This window comes from Balaenoptera borealis (assembly GCF_965194805.1).
Source record: "Balaenoptera borealis genome assembly, chromosome: X".
Lineage (NCBI taxonomy): Eukaryota > Metazoa > Chordata > Mammalia > Artiodactyla > Balaenopteridae > Balaenoptera > Balaenoptera borealis.
Window position 1 is genome coordinate 91,649,405 of NC_138881.1, and position 23,268 is coordinate 91,672,672.

The 23,268-nt window shown below is 39.9% G+C and overlaps 1 protein-coding gene and 1 long non-coding RNA gene across 13 annotated transcripts in view; one reads left to right on the forward strand and one right to left on the reverse strand.

The window, feature by feature from the left end:
* Positions 1–183: 183 nt before the first annotated feature.
* On the reverse strand, positions 184–5,576 carry LOC309620802. The gene is made up of 3 exons (XR_014239645.1): positions 4,784–5,576; positions 4,545–4,590; positions 184–4,184 (listed from the first exon to the last, which is right to left on the reverse strand). It is a non-coding gene; the product is annotated as an uncharacterized lncRNA (long non-coding RNA).
* Positions 5,577–5,611: 35 nt separating this feature from the next.
* LOC309620510 (NACHT, LRR and PYD domains-containing protein 12-like) overlaps positions 5,612–23,268 on the forward strand; it is a 46,028-nt gene continuing 28,371 nt past the window's right edge. For 2 of the 12 annotated variants that reach the window (XM_082377072.1, XM_082377067.1), the window contains exons 1-2: positions 5,612–5,734; positions 7,360–7,426. Coding sequence is in view for 2 of the 12 variants with exons in the window: in XM_082377066.1 (XP_082233192.1) it covers positions 6,083–6,200; positions 7,360–7,426 (185 nt within the window). In the remaining 10 variants the exon portion in view is untranslated. The other 10 variants (XM_082377071.1, XM_082377077.1, XM_082377066.1 and 7 more) reach the window with 7 other exon arrangements.

The window sequence follows — 23,268 nt, forward strand, 5'->3', positions numbered from 1 at the left end:
GTGGGAATTAAGGAAGAACAAAGAAAATCCCAGTGCTGGAACCTAGTGGTTAAAGTCAGGATAGGGCCAGATGTAAGCTGACTTGCTGTTAAACATCTGACCTGTAGAAGGAGCCTGGGAGAGTTAGGAGATCCCCGCCCCGCCCCCCCCCCCCCCCCCAGAGCTGGGCTTGGACATACTTTAATGAGAGTTACTAAAGGGGGAATGCAATGTGAAGCGAAGCAGGCCAGTCGAGGGTGGCAGCTAGCAAAGCGACTAGGAACTATAGCCCAAAGGCAAGAGGGTTAAAATATAAAAGACAAAAATTTGGAATTTCAGGGGTTAGTGGCCCATCTGGAGAACAGCAGCCCATGCAGAAGCTGAATATGGGGCTATTACCCACAGCTAAGAGTTTATACATTTTTGGGGATGTGATGTTTGGAAAGGCTGGCTCCATCTTAATGTGCCAGGCCAGAGCAGACATGGAGTTCTTTATATTCCCCTTCCTAGAAATAGGGTTGGTCCTAGAGTCTCAGTGAAGCTGAGCCTGTAGGTAGGGGTGAGGTGGTCTGTTACAAAGATTAGGAGTAATGGAGGCCAAATAGGTTGTTACATGGATACTGGAAATGTATATAGCATGAGAGCTAATGAGAATGACTCTCCCTCACTGCGAATTTCTAGGAGTTAGGGTTAGGACCAAGGTGGTCTTCCTATAACTGTTGGGCATAATGCACAAATTAAAGTTGTGATAGGTCTGGCCTGGTCATTCATGAGGCGTTTATTTATGTTCCAAGGACTCTACTCATATCTGCGGGGGCATATTAAAAAGTATTCCTGACTTTATAATCTGGTGGGGTATGCAACTCAATAATTCTTCCCCAATAATTTTCAATCTCTGAATTAGAGTTACTAGTGGTAGCTGAAAAACGAAGCCTTTATTGGAGACGCAGGGGTGAGAGTGGAAGTTCTTACCTGACTTGTACATAGGAGATACTTGGTAAGTGCTGGTTGAATAGAATAAGAACCTGATAAGCAGAATGACAAATGGGCCACCTCATATATTGTGAGGTTTGTCTTAGGTGAACTCCACACCACCACTCATATAATTCCTCTCAGGCATGTATCTCTGGTCCAGCATTCCCACAACTCCCTCTTGGTTAACAGGCTATTGTTCTTTATGGCCAATCTCTTTCAAAGGGAGCATTTAGAAGAATTAATATATTAGCCACCAGTAATGTGTAAATGGAAGGGCATGGGCAAAACTCACATCTCGGACTTCCATGGTGGTGCAGTGGTTAAGAATCTGCCTGCCAATGCAGGGGACACGGGTTCGATCACTGGTCTGGGAAGATCCCACATGCCACGGAGCAACTAAGCCCGTGCGCCACAACTACCGAGTCTGCACTCTAGAGCCTGTGCTCCACAAGAAGAGAAGCCACCGCAATGAGAAGCCCATGCGCAGCAACGAAGACCCAACACAGCCAAAAAAAAAAAAAAATTCACATCTCTACCAACTCCTCACTCTACCTCTTCCTTCCTTCTCAGAAAACAAGAAAATGTTAACAAGGACCTTCCAGAGGCAATGCTTTTGTTGTCTAACCTAGGGGTGACTGGGGTGGGGCAAGCTTCAGATTTTCAGGTTTGGAAAGGGTCAGCCAACAATGCTCTGGCAAGCCTGTTGGGAACATATTTTGGGCCAAGAGCAGTCTTTCTTTCTTTTTTTTTTTTAACATCTTTATTGGAGTATAATTGCTTTACAATGGTGTGTTAGTTTCTGCTTTACAACAAAGTGAATCAGTTATACATATACATATGTTCCCATATCTCTTCCCTCTTGCATCTCCCTCCCTCCCACCCTCCCTATCCCACCCCTCTAGGTGGTCACAAAGCACCGAGCTGATCTCCTTGTGCTATGTGGCTGCTTCCCACTAGCTATCTATTTTACATTTGGTAGTGTATATATGTCCATGTCACTCTCTCACTTTGTCACAGCTTACCCTTCCCCCTCCCCATATCCCCAAGTCCATTCTCTAGTAGGTCTGTGTCTTTATTCCCGTCTTGCCCCTAGGTTCTTCATGACCTTTTTTCTTAGATTCCATATATATGTGTTAGCATACAGTATTTCTTTTTCTCTTTCTGACTTACTTCACTCTGTATGACAGACTCTAGGTCCATCCACCTCACTACAAAAAACTCAATTTCGTTTCTTTTTATGGCTGAGTAATATTCCATTGTATATATGTGCCACATCTTCTTTATCCACTCATCTGTCAATGGACACTTAGGTTGCTTGCATGTCCTGGCTATTGTAAATAGAGCTGCAATGAACATTTTGGTACATGACTCTTTTTGAATTCTGGTTTTCTCAGGGTATATGCCCAGTAGTGGGATTGCTGGGTCATATGGTAGTTCTATTTTTAGTTTTTTAAGGAACCTCCATGCATTTTTCACAGAACTAGAAAAAATTCCACAATTTGTATGGAAACACAAAAGACCCCGAATAGCCAAAGCAATCTTGAGAACAAAAAATGGAGCTGGAGGAATCAGGCTCCCTGACTTCAGACTATACTACAAAGCTACAGTAATCAAGACAGTATGGTACTGGCACAGAAACAGAAATATAGATCAATGGAACAGGATAGAAAGCCCAGAGATAAACCCACGCACATATGGTCACCTTATCTTTGATAAAGGAGGCAAGAATATACAGTGGAGAAAAGACAGCCTCTTCAATAAGTGGTGCTGGGAAAACTGGACAGCTACATGTAAAACTATGAAATTAGAACACTCCCTAACACCATACACAAAAATAAACTCAAAATGGATTTGAGACCTAAATGTAAGGCCAGACACTATCAAACTCTTAGAGGAAAACATAGGCAGAACACTCTATGACATAAATCACAGCAAGATCCTTTTTGACCCACCTCCTAGAGAAATGGAAATAAAAACAAAAATAAACACATGGGACCTAATGAAACTTAAAAGCTTTTGCACAGCAAAGGAAACCATAAACAGGATGAAAAGACAACCCTCAGAATGGGAGAAAATATTTGCAAATGAAGCAATTGACAAAGGATTAATCTCCAAAATTTACAAGCAGCTCATGCAGCTCAATATCAAAAAAACAAACAACCCAATCTAAAAATGGGCAGAAGACCTAAATAGACATTTCTCCAAAGAAGATATACAGATTGCCAACAAACACATGAAAGAATGCTCAACATCATTAATCATTAGAGAAATGCAAATCAAAACTACAATGAGATATCATCTCACACTGGTCAGAATGGCCATCATCAAAAATTCTACAAAGAATAAATGCTGGAGAGGGTGTGGAGAAGAGGGAACACTCTTGCACTGTTGGTGGGGACGTAAACAGGAGTCTTTCAAATAACAGAATGTAAATGCCCACTCTACTTGTGCATAGACGACAAAGAGGATCTGCTACTCCTCCCGCCAGATTGGAAGTCCCAGAAACATGGAATTTGGGCTGATTCTCCCGATGTACAGTGGCAGGAAAAGGCCATTATGATGTACATATCTTTTTGTTCAGCTCAACTCCCTCAGTGATAAGGGAGGGTGCTGTGATATACCAGAAATGTGAAATTCACAGCAAGCAGCAAGTACACAAGGCAAGGGGAGTCCAAGGCCTAACTGATTTAGCAGGTAAAGATACAATGAATCACGTTCAGAGTCAGTTTTTTATTTTATTAGTGAAAGGAAAAGTAGTCAGAGTTTCCTGCTCCTAGTGGTTGGTATCCCAAGCACCAAAAAGAATTACACTGAAACAAAAGGGGCCAGAGGACTGCAATGGTAGTTATGAGATATCCAGTTGCTCTGAAGCCAATTCTAGACTGCAACTAAATGACTTTATAGTCTGTAGCTCTCTTCTGAGTGGGATGAGTCAGGAAGACTCTTATCTCATCAGATCTCAGCAGGTGGGAGGCGATGAAAAACTGTCTCTTGACAGTTTCCCACGGGAGAGGAGAGATACAGAGGTGAGTGGGAGATGGCCCTGAAGCAACTTCTTGCAAGCCTCCTATCTTCTTGTTCTCTGGGAGGATCACAGGCATTTTGCCAAGACTCAGATTAGCTGTGGTTCAAGCCTTTGCCTGCGGGGTTTATGTGGATAATGCAGTTTCCAGGGTACCGTGGTGGAGCTGTTGTTCTATAGCAGTTAGCTGAAGGCCCAGGTACGTTCCCTGGAGGGGGAAAAAAGGAAGTAAAGTCAGAGTCTGTTGAGGAACTTCCTTTCTCCCTCCTTCCTGCTGACCTTCTATTTATGTCCTTTCATGCAGTCTCTTTGGGGTTTGGGACAGGGTGGGGCAGGAATTAAAGGAATAATGGGACACACAACAAATTCAGGCCCTGAAAGATTCAGTACCAAGGCCAGAGAATCCCAAAGCCCAAGTCCTTTGCTATCCATTTCTGGCTCTTAGTTTTTCAACTCTGAATTGAAATGTATGAGTAATTTCTAAGGTCCCTTCTAGCTCTAACAGTATTAATTTCCATAAATGCAAGTTTAGTGAATGTAGTGGTAGAAGCCTAATCTGCATACCTACCCCAAGAATGTTGGGACATGAGGGCAGATCATCAGGAACCCTATGACTAGAACAGAAAGGTGGATAACATTACTGTCACTTTAGGACCGCTATCAGATTTCCTTTTGGGGTCACTCTACTCCTCCATACACACTTCGATTCATTCAGAGCTCCCCCCACCAATCTCCCCCACTTAACATTTGCCACCATTATTTTTGAGTTTTCCACTTCAGCCCTCTCCCCCTTCTTTCTTTACTTACTAACTGTACAAGATGCAAATACTGATCTAGCTAGCCACAGCTCAGTTTCAAATTTCAGGTCAGCTGTCTGACAGTCGTCCATGTAGGAAACTGCCAAAGACATTCCATTTTCCAAGGGCAGAGCAGGTCACTTGATACAGCAATCAACAGGAGTCCTATGTGCCACCTTTCCCAATCATAGCCCTTCTTCCTCAAACTTCCACAAATGCACCCCTTACTTGGCATAGCCACTAGTCCAAGTTATCATTCAATCACCCATTTATTCATTAACTCAACAAATAATTTATTGATAGCTGCTTTGTGTCAGGTGCTGTAGTTCGGTGATAAAGAAAATACGTAGTCTCTGCCCTCATGAGACTCACAATCTAGAGGTGAGACAGACCACCAACAAATGAACACCTTTGTAATAATAGGAGCTATCACTGATTGATTGCTTACAGTGTCCCTGACACTATTCTCAGCACTCGAGATGTAGTAACTAATTTAATTCTCCCAGTAACACTATGAGGTAAAGACTACTAGTATTGACTCCAAAGGACACGAAGAGTTAATTCCTGTGCCCTCGCCCAGACCAGAAGATTCCGTGGTGCCCGGTAGTTGCTAGCAAGGGTCTTGGCTCTGGCTGCCTTTGGCGCGGGGGTAAAGGAGTCACGGCCCAGCACCTAGGAAAAGATCCAGCCTAGTGGCTCCTGGATTCGGGGTTGACCAGGCAGGATTCCCAGGACTGCGCTAGACACCCTCGAAACCTCTCCCACCGCGGTTTTCCCATCCTCTTTTTTCCTCCCCTTTCCCTCCCGCTCCCCAATGCCCCCCCTCCGCCCCTTTCCAGGCCGGCCCCTCCCTCTGAGACGCCTCCTCTCTGAGTCATTTCCCCTTCTCCGCCCCAAGACCTTGGCTCTCCCTTCCCTCTGGCTGGAAGGAGAGGAAGGGCAAACTGGCTTTGGGAACCAGGTGAGCGCTTTTCTCAGCGAGGACGAGAAACGCCTCCCGCCGCACCACCCTACCCCCCAGCGCCCACTCCGTTGGGAGGGACAGGAAGTCGAGGGAGTTCCCTCCGGCTGAGCGGCTGGCTTCCCCGTAGTCCGAAGGCCCCGGTGGCCGAGCGTGGGAGGTGCCACACCCCGCCCGGTGTCTCCTGGGATGCGAGGAGGGAAGCGGCGGCCCAGTTGGACTGGCCTGCAGCAGGCTCGTGCGGGGTGAGCTCAGCGCGCCGGGGAGGGACCTCGGGGCCCGCGAAGCTGGGGGGCGGGGAGGGCCGGGCCGCCAGCCCCCGAGGAAAGCCCGCCCTGGAAAGAGGCGATGGGAGAGGCTCTAGAGGATGCGCGTGTGGAGCGGGGGTCGAGGCGCAGGACTTGGGGAACACGCGTCTGCGCGGAGAGGCGCGGGAGGACGCGCCTGGTTGCAGCAATTTATGGGGGTGTGTGTGGAGAACCTTAGCGCGTGCGTGCGGCGCGTCCGTGGGGGGGGGGTGCGTGCGTGTGGGGGGCCGTGCGTGTGGGGTGCGTGCGTGTAGGCGTGCGTGGAGGGGGGAGGAGAGAACAGGAAGGAATGCTGAGGGACGCCGGGGGTGGGGACTGACACCGCGAGCTTGCGGGATTGAGGTAAAGATATCAGAGCATCTCCGGCTGACAGCTCCGAGTCAGCATTCTTAACTTTTTAATTTTTTTGAAGGGGGGATGGAGGGTGGACGTGACCCGTTTGAAATTCTAAGGAAAAGTATCGATCATCTCCTCAAAAAGAAAAAACAAAAACAAAAACCTAAACAAAAGCACATGGTGGTTCCTGGGCCCAAGGACGGCCATCCGTAGACCCCAGACTGTGGCTGAAGTCGGGCAGAAAATCCAAATAGGTGACTTAGGTATTCGCCACTGGGTCTTGTGATTCTGCGACGGGGGAACGGAACAGGTGACCGAGCTGTTGCCTCCTTTCTCTGCGGGCCCGTCCTGGGCTTGGTGGCTTCCAGGCCGTGTCACCGTGCCTTTGGGAGGTGGCGCCCTCAGAGTGGGTGTATGAAACGGGGTCGCTCCCCAGGGTACGGCCGCTCCGGGGCCCATGGCCTTCCCCATCCAGCTGGGGAGCCAGGCCTTGCAACTGGGTCCCGTGAGCCGGCCGGCTGGTCAGCCCAGATCTGGGCACCGGCCTCAGACGTGCTGGTCAGCTCCCTGCTCTTGCTCAGGTCCTCAGGTCGGAGCGCAGCGCGTCCTCGGATCCCCGCACCCGGGTGTAGTGTGGGGAGTGCGGCTCTAAGGTTGGCCCTTGGCTGGGTAAGTGACTAGGAGAGCAGCGGATTGGGGTTCTGATTCTGTCTTTATCATTAACTAACTGTGGGATGTGAAGCAATTTCCCTCATCTTTCTGCGCCTCACTTTCCTCATTTGTAAAATGGGAGAGTAGCTCACAGCGTGGTTGGAAGTGTAAATAAGACTATAATAAATTCCCAGCAAACGGAAGCATTTAATGAATGTCATCATACCTTAAGTATAAATATAAATAAGTAAGTAAGTAGATAAGTTAAAGTAGAAATTGTATCCTGAAAGAATGTATTAAACTGCTGGTTTTCTTTTTGGTCTCTTCTAGGCACACCTAGTTGTGCCATCCTCAGCCAAAGCCCACCAGATCCATCCTGTAAAGTCACACGCCTGAAGTAAGTGGGCTTTTAGTTTGAATCTTTTGTGATGTTCCGAGAGATAAGGCTTAGTCCACCATCAGCTCTCACCTGGATTGCTGCCTTGGTCGCCAAGCCTTCACACTTGGCCTGCTTCCCTCTCGTTCATTTTCTGTGTTGCAGTCAGAGTTATCATTCCCTCTGAGCTACAAAGTAACCTGCTGGTTGGGAGCACAGACCTTGGTGTCAGACAGATCTCTTTCAGATCCCAACTGCACCCTGCTCCATCACTTTTTGTGTGACCTTGCACAAGTTACTTCACCTCTTTAAGAATCCTCTTCCTTATCTGTAAAAGGGGATAATGGTGGTCTCTACCTCATATAGGTGTTGTGAGAAGTTCCAGAAGTAATGCATATAGAGTGGCCCATAGTAACTCATAGTAGCTCAGTAAATGGCAGATTAAAATGGATTAGAGCAGTGAGACTGCTAACAAGAGTTAAGCAATGAGGTGGTAATGAGCTGAAGAATGGGAGAAGTCAAAGGATGGGAGATCTTGATGAGAATGAGGAGTGGGTATTCTGAGAACCAAGAAGTAATAAGGGTAAGAGGTTGTAGCCAGAGATTGGGTTAGTGGAGTTCAGAAATTCTGAAGTGGAGCAGCTCCATGTTTATCGGGTGGTCTAGGGCACTAATAGCTAGAAATGGCATGTGAAGTGGCATGTAGTCAGAGGTTGCAGAAGTAGAGGAGGTCAAGGGACAATGAAGCTAGAGTGTTGGATGAGTCATCCATAGCCATTGAGGTTGCTTATCTGATGACATGGGTTGGAATGGAGAGGAAAATGGAGCTAGTGCCGATAAGGTCCACCCTGATTAACAGGGAGCAGTCATTTATTTCACAGATATTTACTGAGCTCTTACTAAATGTCAGGTTATAACAAGACAGACAAGAGTCCTGCTCTCATGGAGCTTACAGTCTAGTAGGAGTGATAACAGGCATTAATAATCCCACCTATAAGTAGAAAGCTGCAAATTGAGATAAGAGCTATGAAGGAAAAATAAGCATTCTATAAGTACCTATAACAGGAGGACCTGACTCTGTCTGGAATGTCAGGGAAGACTCTCCTAAAGAAGTGATGAGAACTGAAGGATCAGCTGGGGTAGAAGGAGACAGAGGAGGGATGAATGGAGGAAGTGTTCCACATAGAGGAAACAAACATCATGTGCAGAGACCTGAAGCTAGAACATGTGCAAGGGACTTGAAGTACTGAAAGGTGTCTGCTGTGGCTAGAGCACATTAAGCAAGGGAGAGAGTATTGGGAGCTGAGACTGGATGGCGGGGCCCCTTAATTATTTTGGGCTTTATCCTAGGAGCATTGGGAATACTCCTACTAAAGGGTTTTGATTAGGTGAATGACATGATTTATCTGTATTTGTTTCTTTTTTTAAAAAATAAATTTATTTATTTATTTTTGGCTGCGTTGGGTTTTATTTGCTGCACACAGGCTTTCTCTAGTTGCGGCGAGCGGGGGCTACTCTGTTGCGGTGCACGGGCTTCTCATTGCGGTGGCTTCTCTTGTTGCAGAGCACGGGCTCTAGGCATGTGGGCTTCAGTAGTTGTGGCACGCAGGCTCAGTAGTTGTGGCGAACAGGCTTAGTTGCTCCACGGCATGTGGGATCTTCCCGGACCAGGGCTTGAACCCATGTCCCCTGCATTGGCAGGCAGATTCTTAACCACTGCACCAGCAGGGAAGTCCTAGATTTATCTGTATTTCTATGTTTCTTCCTCCCACCTCAGTTTTATTCAGATATAATTGATATATAACATTGTACAGTTTAAGATGTACAACATAATGATTTGATATGTTTATATATTGCAAAATGATTACCGTAGTATTTCTTAAGTAATGCACAACTATATGCTCATTAGAACAAAATAATCAAACAACACAAGTATATAAATTGTGAAAGTCCAATTTGTATTTTTCTTTCTATGCATTAGAATACATATGTACACATGTATAATACAGTAGATGTATACATTATTCTATATATAGAATTATATATATAATATAGCAACTAGCTTTTTCCACTTAACAGTGTGTCTTTGACTTTTTCCATGTCTTTATTTTTTAATTACTCAATAATATATAAGTATATTTTCATGGTAAAAGATTGAAACAGTACACAGGTGTAGAGATAGTAAATCTTGAGACTTGCCTTTTCTGCTCCCTCTATAGTTGTTACTTCCACCCCCACCCCCCAAAAAAAGCAAAACAAAGAATAAACTAATTGTCAACAGTTTGGTGAGTATCCTTACAATCGCCTTTCCATGCATTTATATGAATAAATAAGTCCTTATACCATGTATGATTTATTCATATCATTATGCAGCTTTTAAATTTCTTATTTATTGACTTAATTACACAATTGACACACGAATACATTTTTCTTTCAGAGGATTAGAATGTTACAGGGAAGGCTAAAACCTCCTTTAGTCGTCATTGATTTTCTCCCTGATTCTTCCCCTCCCTACTCACTGTTGGACTTAGCTTCTTCCAGACCTTTTCTCTCTTTCTCTCTTTCTCTCTCTCTCTCTCTCTCTCACACACACACACACAATATATATATAGTATTATTTAAAAATGTAAATTATTTATACTCCAGTAAAGATGTTAAATATATATATATATATTTATATATATAAATTTTATCATGCTTATGTGTATTGTTCTGCTACTTGCTGCTTTTCACCCAACATAATGTCTGAGAACTTTTCATGTTAGTACATGTAAATCTAACTTGTTCTTTTTCACTGTTTCGGAGTATTCTACAGAACAGATATGCTATAATTCATGTAGCCATTTCCCCATTGTCATGATTATTTCCGAGTTTTTTGCTAATATAAAATGTGCTGCAATGTATATCCTTCTACATGCCTCCCTCTTTCCTTTCTCTACTCACTCCAAATGCTACCTTTAATCAATACTAGATTCTTATGCATATTTAGGTTTGTTTCAGAATTCTTTATTTGGTTCTACTGATCCATTTATTTATACTTGCATTCATACCACACTTTAAATTTCTATAGTTTTATAATGTTTGATATCTGACATGGAAAGTCATCTTTTTTCTTCAATTTTGTGTTATTCTTGCATATTTACTTTTTAATATAGATTTTAGGATCAAATTATCATACCCAAATAGAATCTTATTGGCATTTTTGTTGGCCTCGCATTGAGTTTCCGGATTTAACGGGGGAGAATTGGCACCTTTACATTAATGACTCTTCCTTTATATGAATATATGTGGTATGACTCTCCATTTATTCAGATTTGTAAGTCCTTTAATAACGTGTCATTTTCTCCATAAATGTATTGAACATATCTTGTTTGGGCTATTTCTAGATACTTTATAGCTTTTGTTGCTACTATTAATAGGATTTTTTTCTTTCATTTTGTAATCAGGGGTATATAAGATAACTTGTTTTTTGTTTGAAATTGTGTCCAACAACTTTACTGAATTCTCCTTCTTTCTAATAGTTTGTTCATTGAGTCTGTTGGATTTTCTAGGTTGGCAAACAGATTATGTGCAAATATTGATAGTTTTCTCTCTGGTTTCAATCTGTATACCACGTGTATTTTTCTTATCTGAATGCATTGCCTAGGACTTCCACTATAAGACTGAAGAGTAACAACGATATCAGACATCCTTAACTTATCCCTCCCTTTAATGGGAATGCTTCGAAAATTTCATCAAGTATGCTTCTTAGTGTGGGTTCTGGCAGTTGCCCTTTATTAAGTAAGTTTTCTTTAATTCCTACTCTTTTGAGGCTTTTTAAAAACAAGAATGGCTATGAAATTTTATCAGTTGCTTTTTCACCTGTAAGTTGGACATATAGATTTTTCCCCTTTAACTTGTTAATGCATTGGATTGCATTGATAGCTTTTTAAAAACTTTCTATTATGATAATTTGCAAACATAAATGACAGTAGAGAGTACAGTAAACCCCCATGCACCCATAACTGAGCTTTAATAGCCATCAACATTTTGCCATACTTGTTTCAGCTATTCCCCTCCCCTCTTTTGTTCTGGGATGTTTTAGGCTAATCATGAGCATCATATGATTTCACTCCTAAATATTTCAGTATGCCTCACCAAAAAAATTGTAGCAAAAATGACATCTCATATAATCATAATGCCATTATAATACTAATACCCAGCATATCTTCCGATTTTTCCAATTGTCTAAAAAATGGTTTTATTTTTTAGACTTTAAAAAAAAATAAATTTATTTTATTGTTGACTGCGTTGGGTCTTCGTTGCCGCGCGGGCTTTCTCTAGTTGGGAAGAGCCGAGGCTACTCTTTGTTGCACTGCGCGGGCTTCTCTTGTTGCAGTGGCTTCTCTTGTTGCGGAGCATGGGCTCTAGGCACGCGGGCTTCAGTAGTTGTGGCACGCGGGCTCAGTAGTTGTGGCGCCTGGGCTTAGTTGCTCCATGGCATGTGGGATCTTCCCGGACCAGGGCTCAAACCTGTGTCCCCTGCATTGGCAGGCAGATTCCTAACCACTGCACCACCAGGGAAGTCCTAAAAAATGTTTTTACCATTGGGGTTTCTTCCAGTCAGGACCCAACCAACAACTCATTGTATTAGGTTATATCTCTTAGATTTCTTTTAAGTTTTTAAAAAGCTAAGACAGGACAACACCTCCTCCCTTTTATTTTCATGGCATTGGTTTGTTGAAGAAACCTGCCATTTGTTCTATAGACTCTCCCACATTCTGGATTTGGCTGATTACTTCCGTGAGGTGCTGTTTTATCTGTTTCTGTATTGTTTGTATTTCCTGTAGACTGGAAGGCGGATCTAAATGCTTGATTAGATTCAGGTTCTTATTATTTGTTGAGACTGTTCAGTGGTTGATACTATGTACTTTCTTTTACATAATGTTTGCCTGTCTCACTCTTAATGATACTAAAAATGGATTGAAGTGGTGTTAGTCTGATCCTGTCATTGTAAAGTTCTCCATCATCCTTTCACCTAGTGGCTTTACCATCCATTTGATAACTATTATCTGAGTCAATTATTTCGTTAAGGATTTCAAAATAATAAGTTTCTAATTCTATTATTCTTTCTGAATTTATTAGCTAGCATACCTCTGTAAGAAGAACTATCTCTCCTCTACTAGGGCTACTTGGTAAGCCTAAAATACAGTTCCTATACGAAAGACAGGATAAACGCTTAACTCTTTCCCTGTAATTGCCAATTTTCCAAGTAAGGAGTTGGTGTCCTGTTCCACATTGACAGGTCTGTAAGTGTTAAACTTCCCTGCATTCCTAATATTAACCTATCAGGTCAGGGGATGATGTGGTTTTTTTTCTTTTTTAATGTACTCTGAGATTTGAGGGACTAATCTTTTATTTAGCAGTTTTTATCTGTGTTCATAAGTGAGATTGCCTATAGTACTGATTCTCAGCCTGGGGCTGAACCATCCCTCTAGGGGACATTTGGAAATGCCTGGAGGTGCTTTTGGTTGTCACAGTTTATTGGTGTGTGTGTGTGGTGGGAAGTCCTGCTGGCATTTAGTAGATAGGGATCAGGGATACTAAATGAAGAATTGTTCCGCCAAAAATGCCATCAGCATCCCCTTGAAAAATAATGGCCTATAGTTTTCCTGTGCTTGATTATGGTATTAAGGTTATGCATTTTTATATCTACGTTCATAAGTGAGATGGGCCTATAATTTCTTTCCCTTTACTTGTCAGTTTTGGTATCAAGATTATTCTAGCCTATAGTTGTATGGTGTCATTTCCCTTCTTTACTTTGCTTTGGAAATTTTTGTATAAAGTTTGATTAATCTGTTCCTAGATGGTGTGGTCAAACTCTCCCACAGAACTTTTTGGGGCTGGTGACTTTTGAGGTAGAGTATTATCATTTCACATTCTTCTATGATTAATTGGTCTATTTAAGTTTTCTATTTCTTAGGCCAATTTTGGTTGTTTATTTTCTTGGAAATTATCCATTTCACCTAGGTTTTTAAAATTATTGCTATAAAAATTATACATACTACTTTTTGGATAATTTTTTAATCTCTTGTTTCTGTAGTTTGGTTCCCTTTCATTTTTTATGTTAACTTATGATGGCTTTATTTTTGAAATCATACTTGCTAAAAATTTGTTCATTCTATTGTTCTTTTCAGAGAACTATCATTTCCTTTTATTGATTTACTCGACTGTTTAATTATTGTTTGCTTTCTATTTTGATAATTATTGATTTTTTAAATTGAGGTATAATTGACATACAATGTTATATTAGTTTCAGGTGTACAAAGTAACTATTTGATATTTGTATATATTGTTAAATGATCACCACAATAAGTCTAGTTAACATCCATCACCGTACATAGTTACAGAATTTTTTTTTCTTGTGATGAGAACTTTAAAGATTTAGTCTCTTAGTAACTTTTAAATATGTAATACAGTATTACTAACTATAGTCACCATGCGGTACATTACATTCTCGTGATTCCCATGACTTAGCTATTTTATAACTAGAAGTTTGTACTTTTTGACTCCCCTCACCCACTTTGCCCACTCCCCACCCCCTCCCTCCCTGCCTCTGGCAACCACCAACCTGTTCTCTGTGTCTTTGAGGGATTTTTTTTAAGATTCTGTATGTAAACGAGATCATGTGGTATTTGTCTTTCTACGTCTGACTTACTTCACTTAGCATAATGCCCTCAAGGTCCATGCATGTTGTCACAAATGGCAAGATTTCATGGTTTTTTATGGCTGAACATAGGGGGTATGTTTTGTTTTATGTGAAACTGCCATATCTTTGTACCATTTTACTCTCCTACCAACATCCTTAGTAGCATTTGGTAGTGTCAGTTTTTTTAATATTAACCATTCTGGTGAGTGTGAACTGGTACCTCATTGCAGTTTTTATTTACATTTCCCTAGTGACTAATGATGTTGAGCATCTTTTCATGTGCTATTGGCCATTTGTATATCTTCCTTTGTGAAAGGTCTGTTCGAATATTTTGCCCATTTTCTTTTTTATTGCAGTAAAATATATATAACATAAAATTTATCACTTTAGTCACTTTTAAAAAAATTTTTAATTTAATTTAATTTATTTTTTTATACAACAGGTTCTTATTAGTCATCAATTTTATACACATCAGTGTATACATGTCAATCCCAATCGCCCAATTCATCACACCACCATCCCCACCCCCCCACCACTTTCCCCCCTTGGTGTCCATACGTTTGTTCTCTACATCTGTGTCTCAATTTCTGCCCTGAAAACCGGTTCATCTGTACCATTTTTCTAGGTTCCACATATATGTGTTAATATATGATATTTGTTTTTCTCTTTCTGACTTACTTCACTCTGTATGACAGTCTCTAGATCCATCCATGTCTCAACAAATGACTCAATTTCGTTCCTTTTTATGGCTGAGTAATATTCCATTGTATATATGTACCACATCTACTTTATCCATTCGTCTGTCGATGGGCATTTAGGTTGCTTCCATGATCTGGCTACTGTAAATAGTGCTGCAATGAACATTGGAGTGCATGTGTCTTTTTGAATTATGGTTTTCTCTGGGTATATGCCCAGTAGTGGGATTGCTGGATCATATGGTAATTCTATTTTTAGTTTTTTAAGGAACCTCCATACTGTTCTCCATAGTGGCTGTATCAATTTACATTCCCACCAACAGTGCAAGAGGGTTCCCTTTTCTCCACACCCTCTCCAGCATTCGTTGTTTGTAGATTTTCTGATGCTGCCCATTCTAGCTAGTGTGAGGTGGTACCTCATTGTAGTTTTGATTTGCATTTCTCTAATAATTAGTGATGTTGAGCAGCTTTTCATGGGCTTCTTGACCATCTGTATGTCTTCTTTGGAGAAATGTCTATTTAGGTCTTCTGCCCATTTTTGAATTGGGTTGTTTGTTTCTTTAATATTGAGCTGCATGAGCTGTTTATACATTTTGGAGATTAATCCTTTGTCCGTTGATTCGTTTGCAAATATTTTCTCCCATTCTGAGGGTTGTCTTTTGGTCTTGTTTATGGTTTCCTTTGCTGTGCAAAAGCTTAGAAGTTTCATTAGGTCCCATTTGTTTATTTTTGTTTTTATTTCCATTACTCTAGGAGGTGGATCAAAAAGGATCTTGCTGTGATTTATGTCAAAGAGTGTTCTTCCTATGTTTTCCTCTAAGAGTTTTATAGTGTCCGGTCTTACATTTAGGTCTCTAATCCATTTTGAGTTTATTTTTGAGTTTGGTGTTAGGGAGTGTTCTAATTTCATTCTTTTACATGTAGCTGTCCAGTTTCCCCAGCACCACTTATAGAAGAGACTGTCTTTTCTCCACTGTATATCCTTGCCTCCTTTGTCATAGATTAGTTGACCATAGGTGTGTGGGTTTATCTCTGGGCTTTCTGTATTCTTCCATTGATCTATGTTTCTGTTTTTGTGCCAGTACCATATTGTCTTGATTACTGTAGCTTTATAGTATAGTCTGAAGTCAGGGAGTCTGATTACTCCAGCTCCGTCTTTTTCCCTCAAGACTGCTTTGGCTATTCGGGGTCTTTTGTGTCTCCATACAAATTTTAAGATTTTTTGTTCTAGTTCTGTAAAAAATGCCATTGGTAATTTGATAGGGATTGCATTGAATCTGTAGATTGCTTTGGGTAATATAGTCATTTTCACAATACTGATTCTTCCAATCCAAGAACATGGTATATCTCTCCATCTGTTTGTATCATCTTTAATTTCTTTCATCAGTGTCTTATAGTTTTCTGCATACAGGTCTTTTGTCTCCCTAGGTAGGTTTATTCCTAGGTATTTTATTCTTTTTGTTGCAATGGTAAATGGGAGTGTTTCCTTAATTTCTCTTTCAGATTTTTCATCATTAGTGTATAGGAATGCAAGAGATTTCTGTGCATTAATTTTGTATCCTGCAACTTTACCAAATTCATTGATCAGCTCTACTAGTTTTCTGGTGGCATTTTTAGGATTCTCTATGTATAGTATCATGTCATCTGCAAACAGTGACAGTTTTACTTCTTCTTTTCCAATTTGTATTCCTTTTATTTCTTTTTCTTCTCTGATTGCCCTGGCTAGGACTTCCAAAACTATGTTGAATAATAGTGGTGAGAGTGGACATCCTTGTCTTGTACCTGATCTTAGAGGAAATGCGTTCAGTTTTTCACCATTGAGAATGATGTTTGCTGTGGGTTTGTCATATATGGCCTTTATTATGTTGAGGTAGGTTCCCTCTATGCCCACTTTCTGGAGAGTTTTTATCATAAATGGGTGATGAATTTTGTCAAAAGCTTTTTCTGCATCTATTGAGATGATCATATGGTTTTTATTCTTCAATTTGTAATATGCTGTATCACATTGATTGATTTGCATATATTGAAGAATCCTTGCATTCCTGGGAAAAATTCCACTTGATCATGGTGTATGATCCTTTTAATATGTTGTTGGATTCTGTTTGCTAGTATTTTGTTGAGGATTTTTGCATCTATATTCATCAGTGATATTGGTCTGTAATTTTCTTTTTTTGTAGTATCTTTGTCTGGTTTTGGTATCAGGGTGATGGTGGCCTCGTAGATTGAGTTTGGGCGTGTTCTTTCTTCCACAGTTTTTTGGAAGAGTTTGAGAAGGATGAGTGTTAGCTCTTCTCTAAATGTTTGATAGAATTCACCTGTGAAGCCATCTGGTCCTGGACTTTTGTTTGTTGGAAGATTTTTAATTACAGTTTCAATTTCATTACTTGTGATTGGTCTGTTCATATTTTCTATTTCTTCCTGGTTCAGTCTTGGAAGGTTATACCTTTCTAAGAATTTGTCCATTTCTTCCAGGTTGTCCAATTTATTGACATAGAGTTGCTTGTAGTAGTCTCTTAGGATGCTTTGTATTTCTGCGGTGTCTGTTGTAACTTCTCCTTTTTCATTTCTAATTTTATTGATCTGAGTCCTCTCCCTCTTTTTCTTGATGAGTCTGGCTAATGGTTTATCAATTTTGTTTATCTTCTCAAAGAACCAGCTTTTCGTTTTATTGATCTTTGCTATTGTTTTCTTTGTTTCTATTTCATTTATTTCTGCTCTGATCTTTATGATTTCTTTCCTTCTGCTAACTTTGGGTTTTGTTTGTTCTTCTTTCTCTAGTTCCTTTAGGTGTATGTTTAGATTGTTTATTTGAGATTTTTCTTGTTTCTTGAGGTAGGCTTGTATAGCTATAAACTTCCCCCTGAGAACTGCTTTTGCTGCATCCCATAGGTTTTGGATCATCGTGTTTTCACTGTCATTTTTTGATTTCCTCTTTGATTTCTTCAGCGATCTCTTGGTTATTTAGTAACGTATTGTTTAGCCTCCATGTGTTTGTGTTTTTTACGTTTTTTCCCCTGTAATTGATTTCTTATCTCATAGCGTTGTGGTCAGAAAAGATGCTTGATATGATTTCAATTTTCTTAACTTTACTGAGGCTTGATTTGTGACCCATGATGTGATCTATCCTGGAGAATGTTCCATGCGCACTTGAGAAGAAAGTGTAATCTGCTGTTTTCGGATGGAATGTCCTATAAATATCAATTAAATCTATCTGGTCTATTGTGTCATTTAAAGCTTCTGTTTCCTTATTTATTTTCATTTTGGATGATCTGTCCATTGGTGTAAGTGAGGTGTTAAAGTCCCCCACTATTATTGTGTTACTATCGATTTCCTCTTTTAGAGCTGTTAGCAGTTGCCTTATGTATTGAGGTGTTCCTATGTTGGGTGCATATATATTTATGATTGTTGTATCTTCTTCTTGGATTGATCCCTTGATCATTATGTAGTGTCCTTCCTTGTCTCTTGTAACAGTCTTTATTTTAAAGTCTATTTTATCTGATATGAGTATAGCTACTCCAGCTTTCTTTTGATTTCCATTTGCATGGAATATCTTTTTCCATCCCCTCACTTTCAGTGTGTATGTGTCCCTAGGTCTGAAGTGGGTCTCTTGTTGACAGCATATATATGGGTCTTGTTTGTGTATCCATTCAGCAAGCCTGTGTCTTTTGATTGGAGCATTTAATCCATTCACGTTTAAGGTAATTATCGATATGTATGCTCCTATGACCATTTTCTTAATTGTTTTGGGTTTGTTTTTGTAGGTCTTTTTATTCTCTTGTGTTTCCCACTTAGAAAAGTTCCTTTAGCATTTGTTGTAGGGGTGGTTTGGTGGTGCTGCATTCTCATAGCTTTTGCTTGTCTGTAAAGCTTTTGATTTCTCCATCGAATCTGAATGAGATCCTTGCTGGGTAGAGTAATCTTGGTTGTAGGTTCTTCCCTTTCGTCACTTTAGGTATATCATGCCACTCCCTTCTGGCTTGTAGAGTTTCTGCTGAGAAATCAGCTGTTAACCTTATGGGAGTTCACCTGTATGTTATTTGCCATTTTTCCCTTGCTGCTTTCAATAATTTTTCTCTGCGTTTAATTTTTGCCAGTTTGATTACTATGTGTCTCGGCGTGTTTCTCCTTGGGTTTATTCTGTATGGGACTCTCTGCGCTTCCTGGACTTGGGTGGCTATTTCCTTTCCCCTGTTAGTGAAGTTTTTGACTCGAATCTCTTCAAATATTTTCTCTGGTCCTTTCTCTCTCTCTTCTCCTTCTGGGACCCCTATAATGCGAATTTTGGTGTGTTTAATGTTGTCCCAGAGGTCTCTTAGGCTGTCTTCATTTCTTTTCATTCTTTTTTCTTTATTCTGTTCTGCAGCAGTGAATTCCACCATTCTGTCTTCCAGCTCACTTATCTGTTCTTCTGCCTCAGTTATTCTGCTATTGATTCCTTCTAGTTTAGTTTTCATTGCAGTTATTGTATTGTTCATCTCTGTTTGTTTGTTCTTTAATTCTTCTAGGTCTTTGTTAAACATTTCTTGCATCTTCTCGATCTTTGCCTCCATTCTTTTCCCGAGGTCCTGGATTATCTTCACTATCATTATTCTGAATTCATTTTCTGGAAGGTTGCTTATCTCCATTTAGTTGTTTTTCTGGGGTTTCATCTTGTTCCTTCATCTGGTACATAGCCCTCTGCCTTTTCATCTTGTCTGTCTTTCTGTGAATGTGGTTTTTGTTCCACAGGCTGCAGGATTGTAGTTCTTCTTGTTTCTGCTGGCTACCCTCTGGTGGATGTGGCTATCTAAGAGGCTTGTGCAAGTTTCCTGATGGGAGGGACTGGTGGTGAGTAGAGCTCACTTTAGTCACTTTTATGTGTACAATTCAGTGGCATTAAGTACATTACATTGTTACCCAAGCATCACCACTAGCCACCTCCAAAATTTTTCATCTTCCCAAACTGAAACTTTATACCCATTAAACAATAACTCCCCATTACCCTCTCCCCCCAGACCCTGGTAACCGCCGTTATACTTTCTGACTCTATGAATTTGACTATTCTATGTACTTCATATAAATAGAATCATATAATATTTTTTATTTTGTGCCTGGCTTATTTCACTTTGCATAATGTTTTCAAATTTAATACATGTAGCATGTTTCAGAATCTTCTTCTGTTTAAAGGCTGAGTAATGTGTTGTATGTCTAGACCACATTTTGTTTATCCATTCATCCATTGATGGACATTTGGGTTGTTTCCACTTTCTCATTTTCTTCTGTAATTGCATTTTTCATTGATTTTTTTCCTACTTTTACAATTGATTTTTTTCTATTTTTTAATTGAGTTATAATTGACATATAACACTGTTTTGGTTTTAGGTGTACAACATAATGACTTGATACATGTATATATTGCAAAATGATTACCACAAGTTTAGTTTATAGCTTTTATTAAATTGATCTGATTGATTTTATTCACATACCATAAAACCCACCCTTTTAAAGTATACAATTTAGTTATTTTCAGTATATTCACAATGCTGTGTAACCATCACCACTATCTAATTCCAGAATGTTTCCAACACCTCAAACAGAATCCCATAACCATTAGCAGTCACTACCACTTCCCCTTTTTCCCGAACCCCTGGCAACCACTAATCTACTTTCTTTCTCTACGAATTTGTCTATTATGTACATTTCATATAAATGGAGTTTCGTGTCTGACTTCCTTCATGTAGCATAATGTTTTCAAGGCTCATCCATGTTATAGCATGCCTCAGTACCGTGTTCCTTTTTATGGCTGGATAGTATTCCACTGTAAATATATACCACATTTTGTTTATTCAGTTCATCAGTTGATGGACATTGGGGTTGTTTCCACCTTTTTTGCTATTTAGTATAGTGATGCTGTGACTATTTTTGTACAAATTTTTGTTTAAATACCTGTTTTCAATTGTTTGGGGTATATACCTAGAAGTAAAATTGCTGGGTCACATGGTAATCCTGTGTTTAACTTATTGTGGAGCTGCTGAACTTTTCCATAGTGGCTGCATCATTTTATATTCCCACTGGCAATGTATGAGTGTGCTAATTTTTCCACATGCTTGCCATTTTTCATTTTTTAAATTACAGCCATTCCAGTGGATGTGAAATAGATTCTTATTCAGTTATAAAAAGGAATGAAGAACTGATACATGATACAACATGGATGAACCTTGAAAACATTATGCTAAGAAAAGAAGCCAGACACAAAAGGGCACGTATTGTATGATTCCATTTATATGAAATGTCCAGAATAGGCAAATCCTTAGAGACATAAAGCAGAATTGTGGTTGCCAGGGGCTGGGGTGGGGGGAGAATGGGGAGTGTCTGCTTAATGAGTACAGCATTTCGTTTTGGGGTGATGAAAATGTTCTGGAATTGGATAGTGGTGATGGTTGCAAAACTTTGTGAATGTACTACAAAGCAATGAATTGTACACTTTAAAAGGGTGAATTTTATGATATGTGAATTATATCTCAATAAAAAAAAACCAGAGTCTCATTTTAGGCCTGGAGGTGAGATTTGTAGCATTTCTTTCTCCTGTTTTTGGCAGCATGCATACCATGTCGAGTCACCATGAAAAGTTGTACAGTTTGTTGACTGAAAAGGCACACAGCCAAGGGTGTGAAGGGGGACTGAAATTAGCCCATACCCTGCTCTCTAACCTGTGTTCCCTAACTTGGTGCTCCCCTAGCGCAGAGGAAGAAGCACCATTTTACCATTTTGTAATTCAACTGCTTGGAGGAGACTGAATTACTTACTTTGATTTGTCTTCTTGAAGAGGGCACCTTTTGGTACTTTGCATAACGATTCCATATATTCTAGTGGAACTCCTAGTACAATGGATACTACTTTCCCATCGTGGAATTTGGGCCATCTCACAGCCTTTTACTCTAACTGGGTCTAATAACCAGTTGTAAAATACCCCCATAGTTCCCTAAAGGTCTGTTGACTGTAACTCACTCTCTGGTATAATTTCTTTTTCTTTTCAATTTTTTTTTCTAGTTTTTTTGAGATATAATTGACATACAGCACTGTGTAAGTTTAAGATGTACAGCATAGTGATATGACTTACATACATCATGAAATGATTACGTCGTCTCATATAGGTACAACATTAAAGAAATAGAAAAAATATTTTTTCCTGGTGATGAGAACTCTTAGGATTTACTCTCTTAACAACTTTTATACAGCAGTGTTAATTATCTTCATCATGCTGTATATTACATCCATAGTACTTAATTTATCTTATAACTGGAAGTTTGTACCTTTTGACTGCCTTCACCTAATTCCCCCCTCCCCACCTCTGGTGGTCACAAATCTGATTTCTTTTTCTAGGAGTTTGTTTCTTTGCTTGTTTTGGAAGTATAATTAACCTACAACACTATGTTAGTTTCTGGTACACAACATAGTGATTCAATATTTCTATACATTTCAAAATGTCACCGTAAGTCTAGTTGTCATCTGTTACCATACAAAGATATTACATAATTATTGAGTATATTCCCTACACTGTGACTCATTTACTTTGTAACTGAAAGTTTGTACCTCTTGATCTCCCTCACTTATTTCTCTCCTCCCCCAGTTTCCTCCAATCTGGCTACCACCTGTTTGTTCTCTGTATCTATGACTCTGTTTCTGTTTAATTATGCTTGTTAATTCATTTTGTTTTTTAGATTACACATATAAGTGAGATTATGTGGTATTTGTCTTTATCTGTCTGACTTATTTTGCTTAATATAATACACTCTAGGTCCATCCATGTTGTTGCAAATGGCAAGATTTCATGGCTGAGTAATGTTCCATTATATATATATATATATATATATATATATATATATTCATCTATCAATGGGAACTTAGGTTTCTTCCATATCTTGGTATTATAAATAATGCTGCAATGCAATATCAGAAAAACAACCCAATCAGAAAATGGGTGGACTATCTAAGTAGACATTTCTCCAAAGAAGATATACAGATGGCTAAAAAGCACATGGAAAGATACTCAACATCACTAATTATTAGAGAAATGCAAATCAAAACTACAATGAGGTATCACCTCACACCGGTCAGAATGGCCATCATCAAAAAAATCTACAAACAATAAATGCTGGAGAGGGTGTGGAGAAAAGGGAACCATCCTACACTGTTGGTGGGAATGTAAACTGGTACAGCCACTATGGAGAACAGTATGGAGGTTCCTTAAAAAACTAAAAATAGAGCTACCATAAAATCCAGCAATTCCACTCCTGGGCATATATCTGGAGAAAACCATAAATTGAAAAGATACATGCACCCCAGTGTTCATTACAGCACTGTTTACAATAGCCAGGACATGAAAGCAACCTAAATGTCCATCAACAGAGGAATGGATAAAGAAGGCATGGTACATATATACAATGGAATATTACTCAGCCATAAAAAAGAACAAAATAATGCCATTTGCAGCAACATGG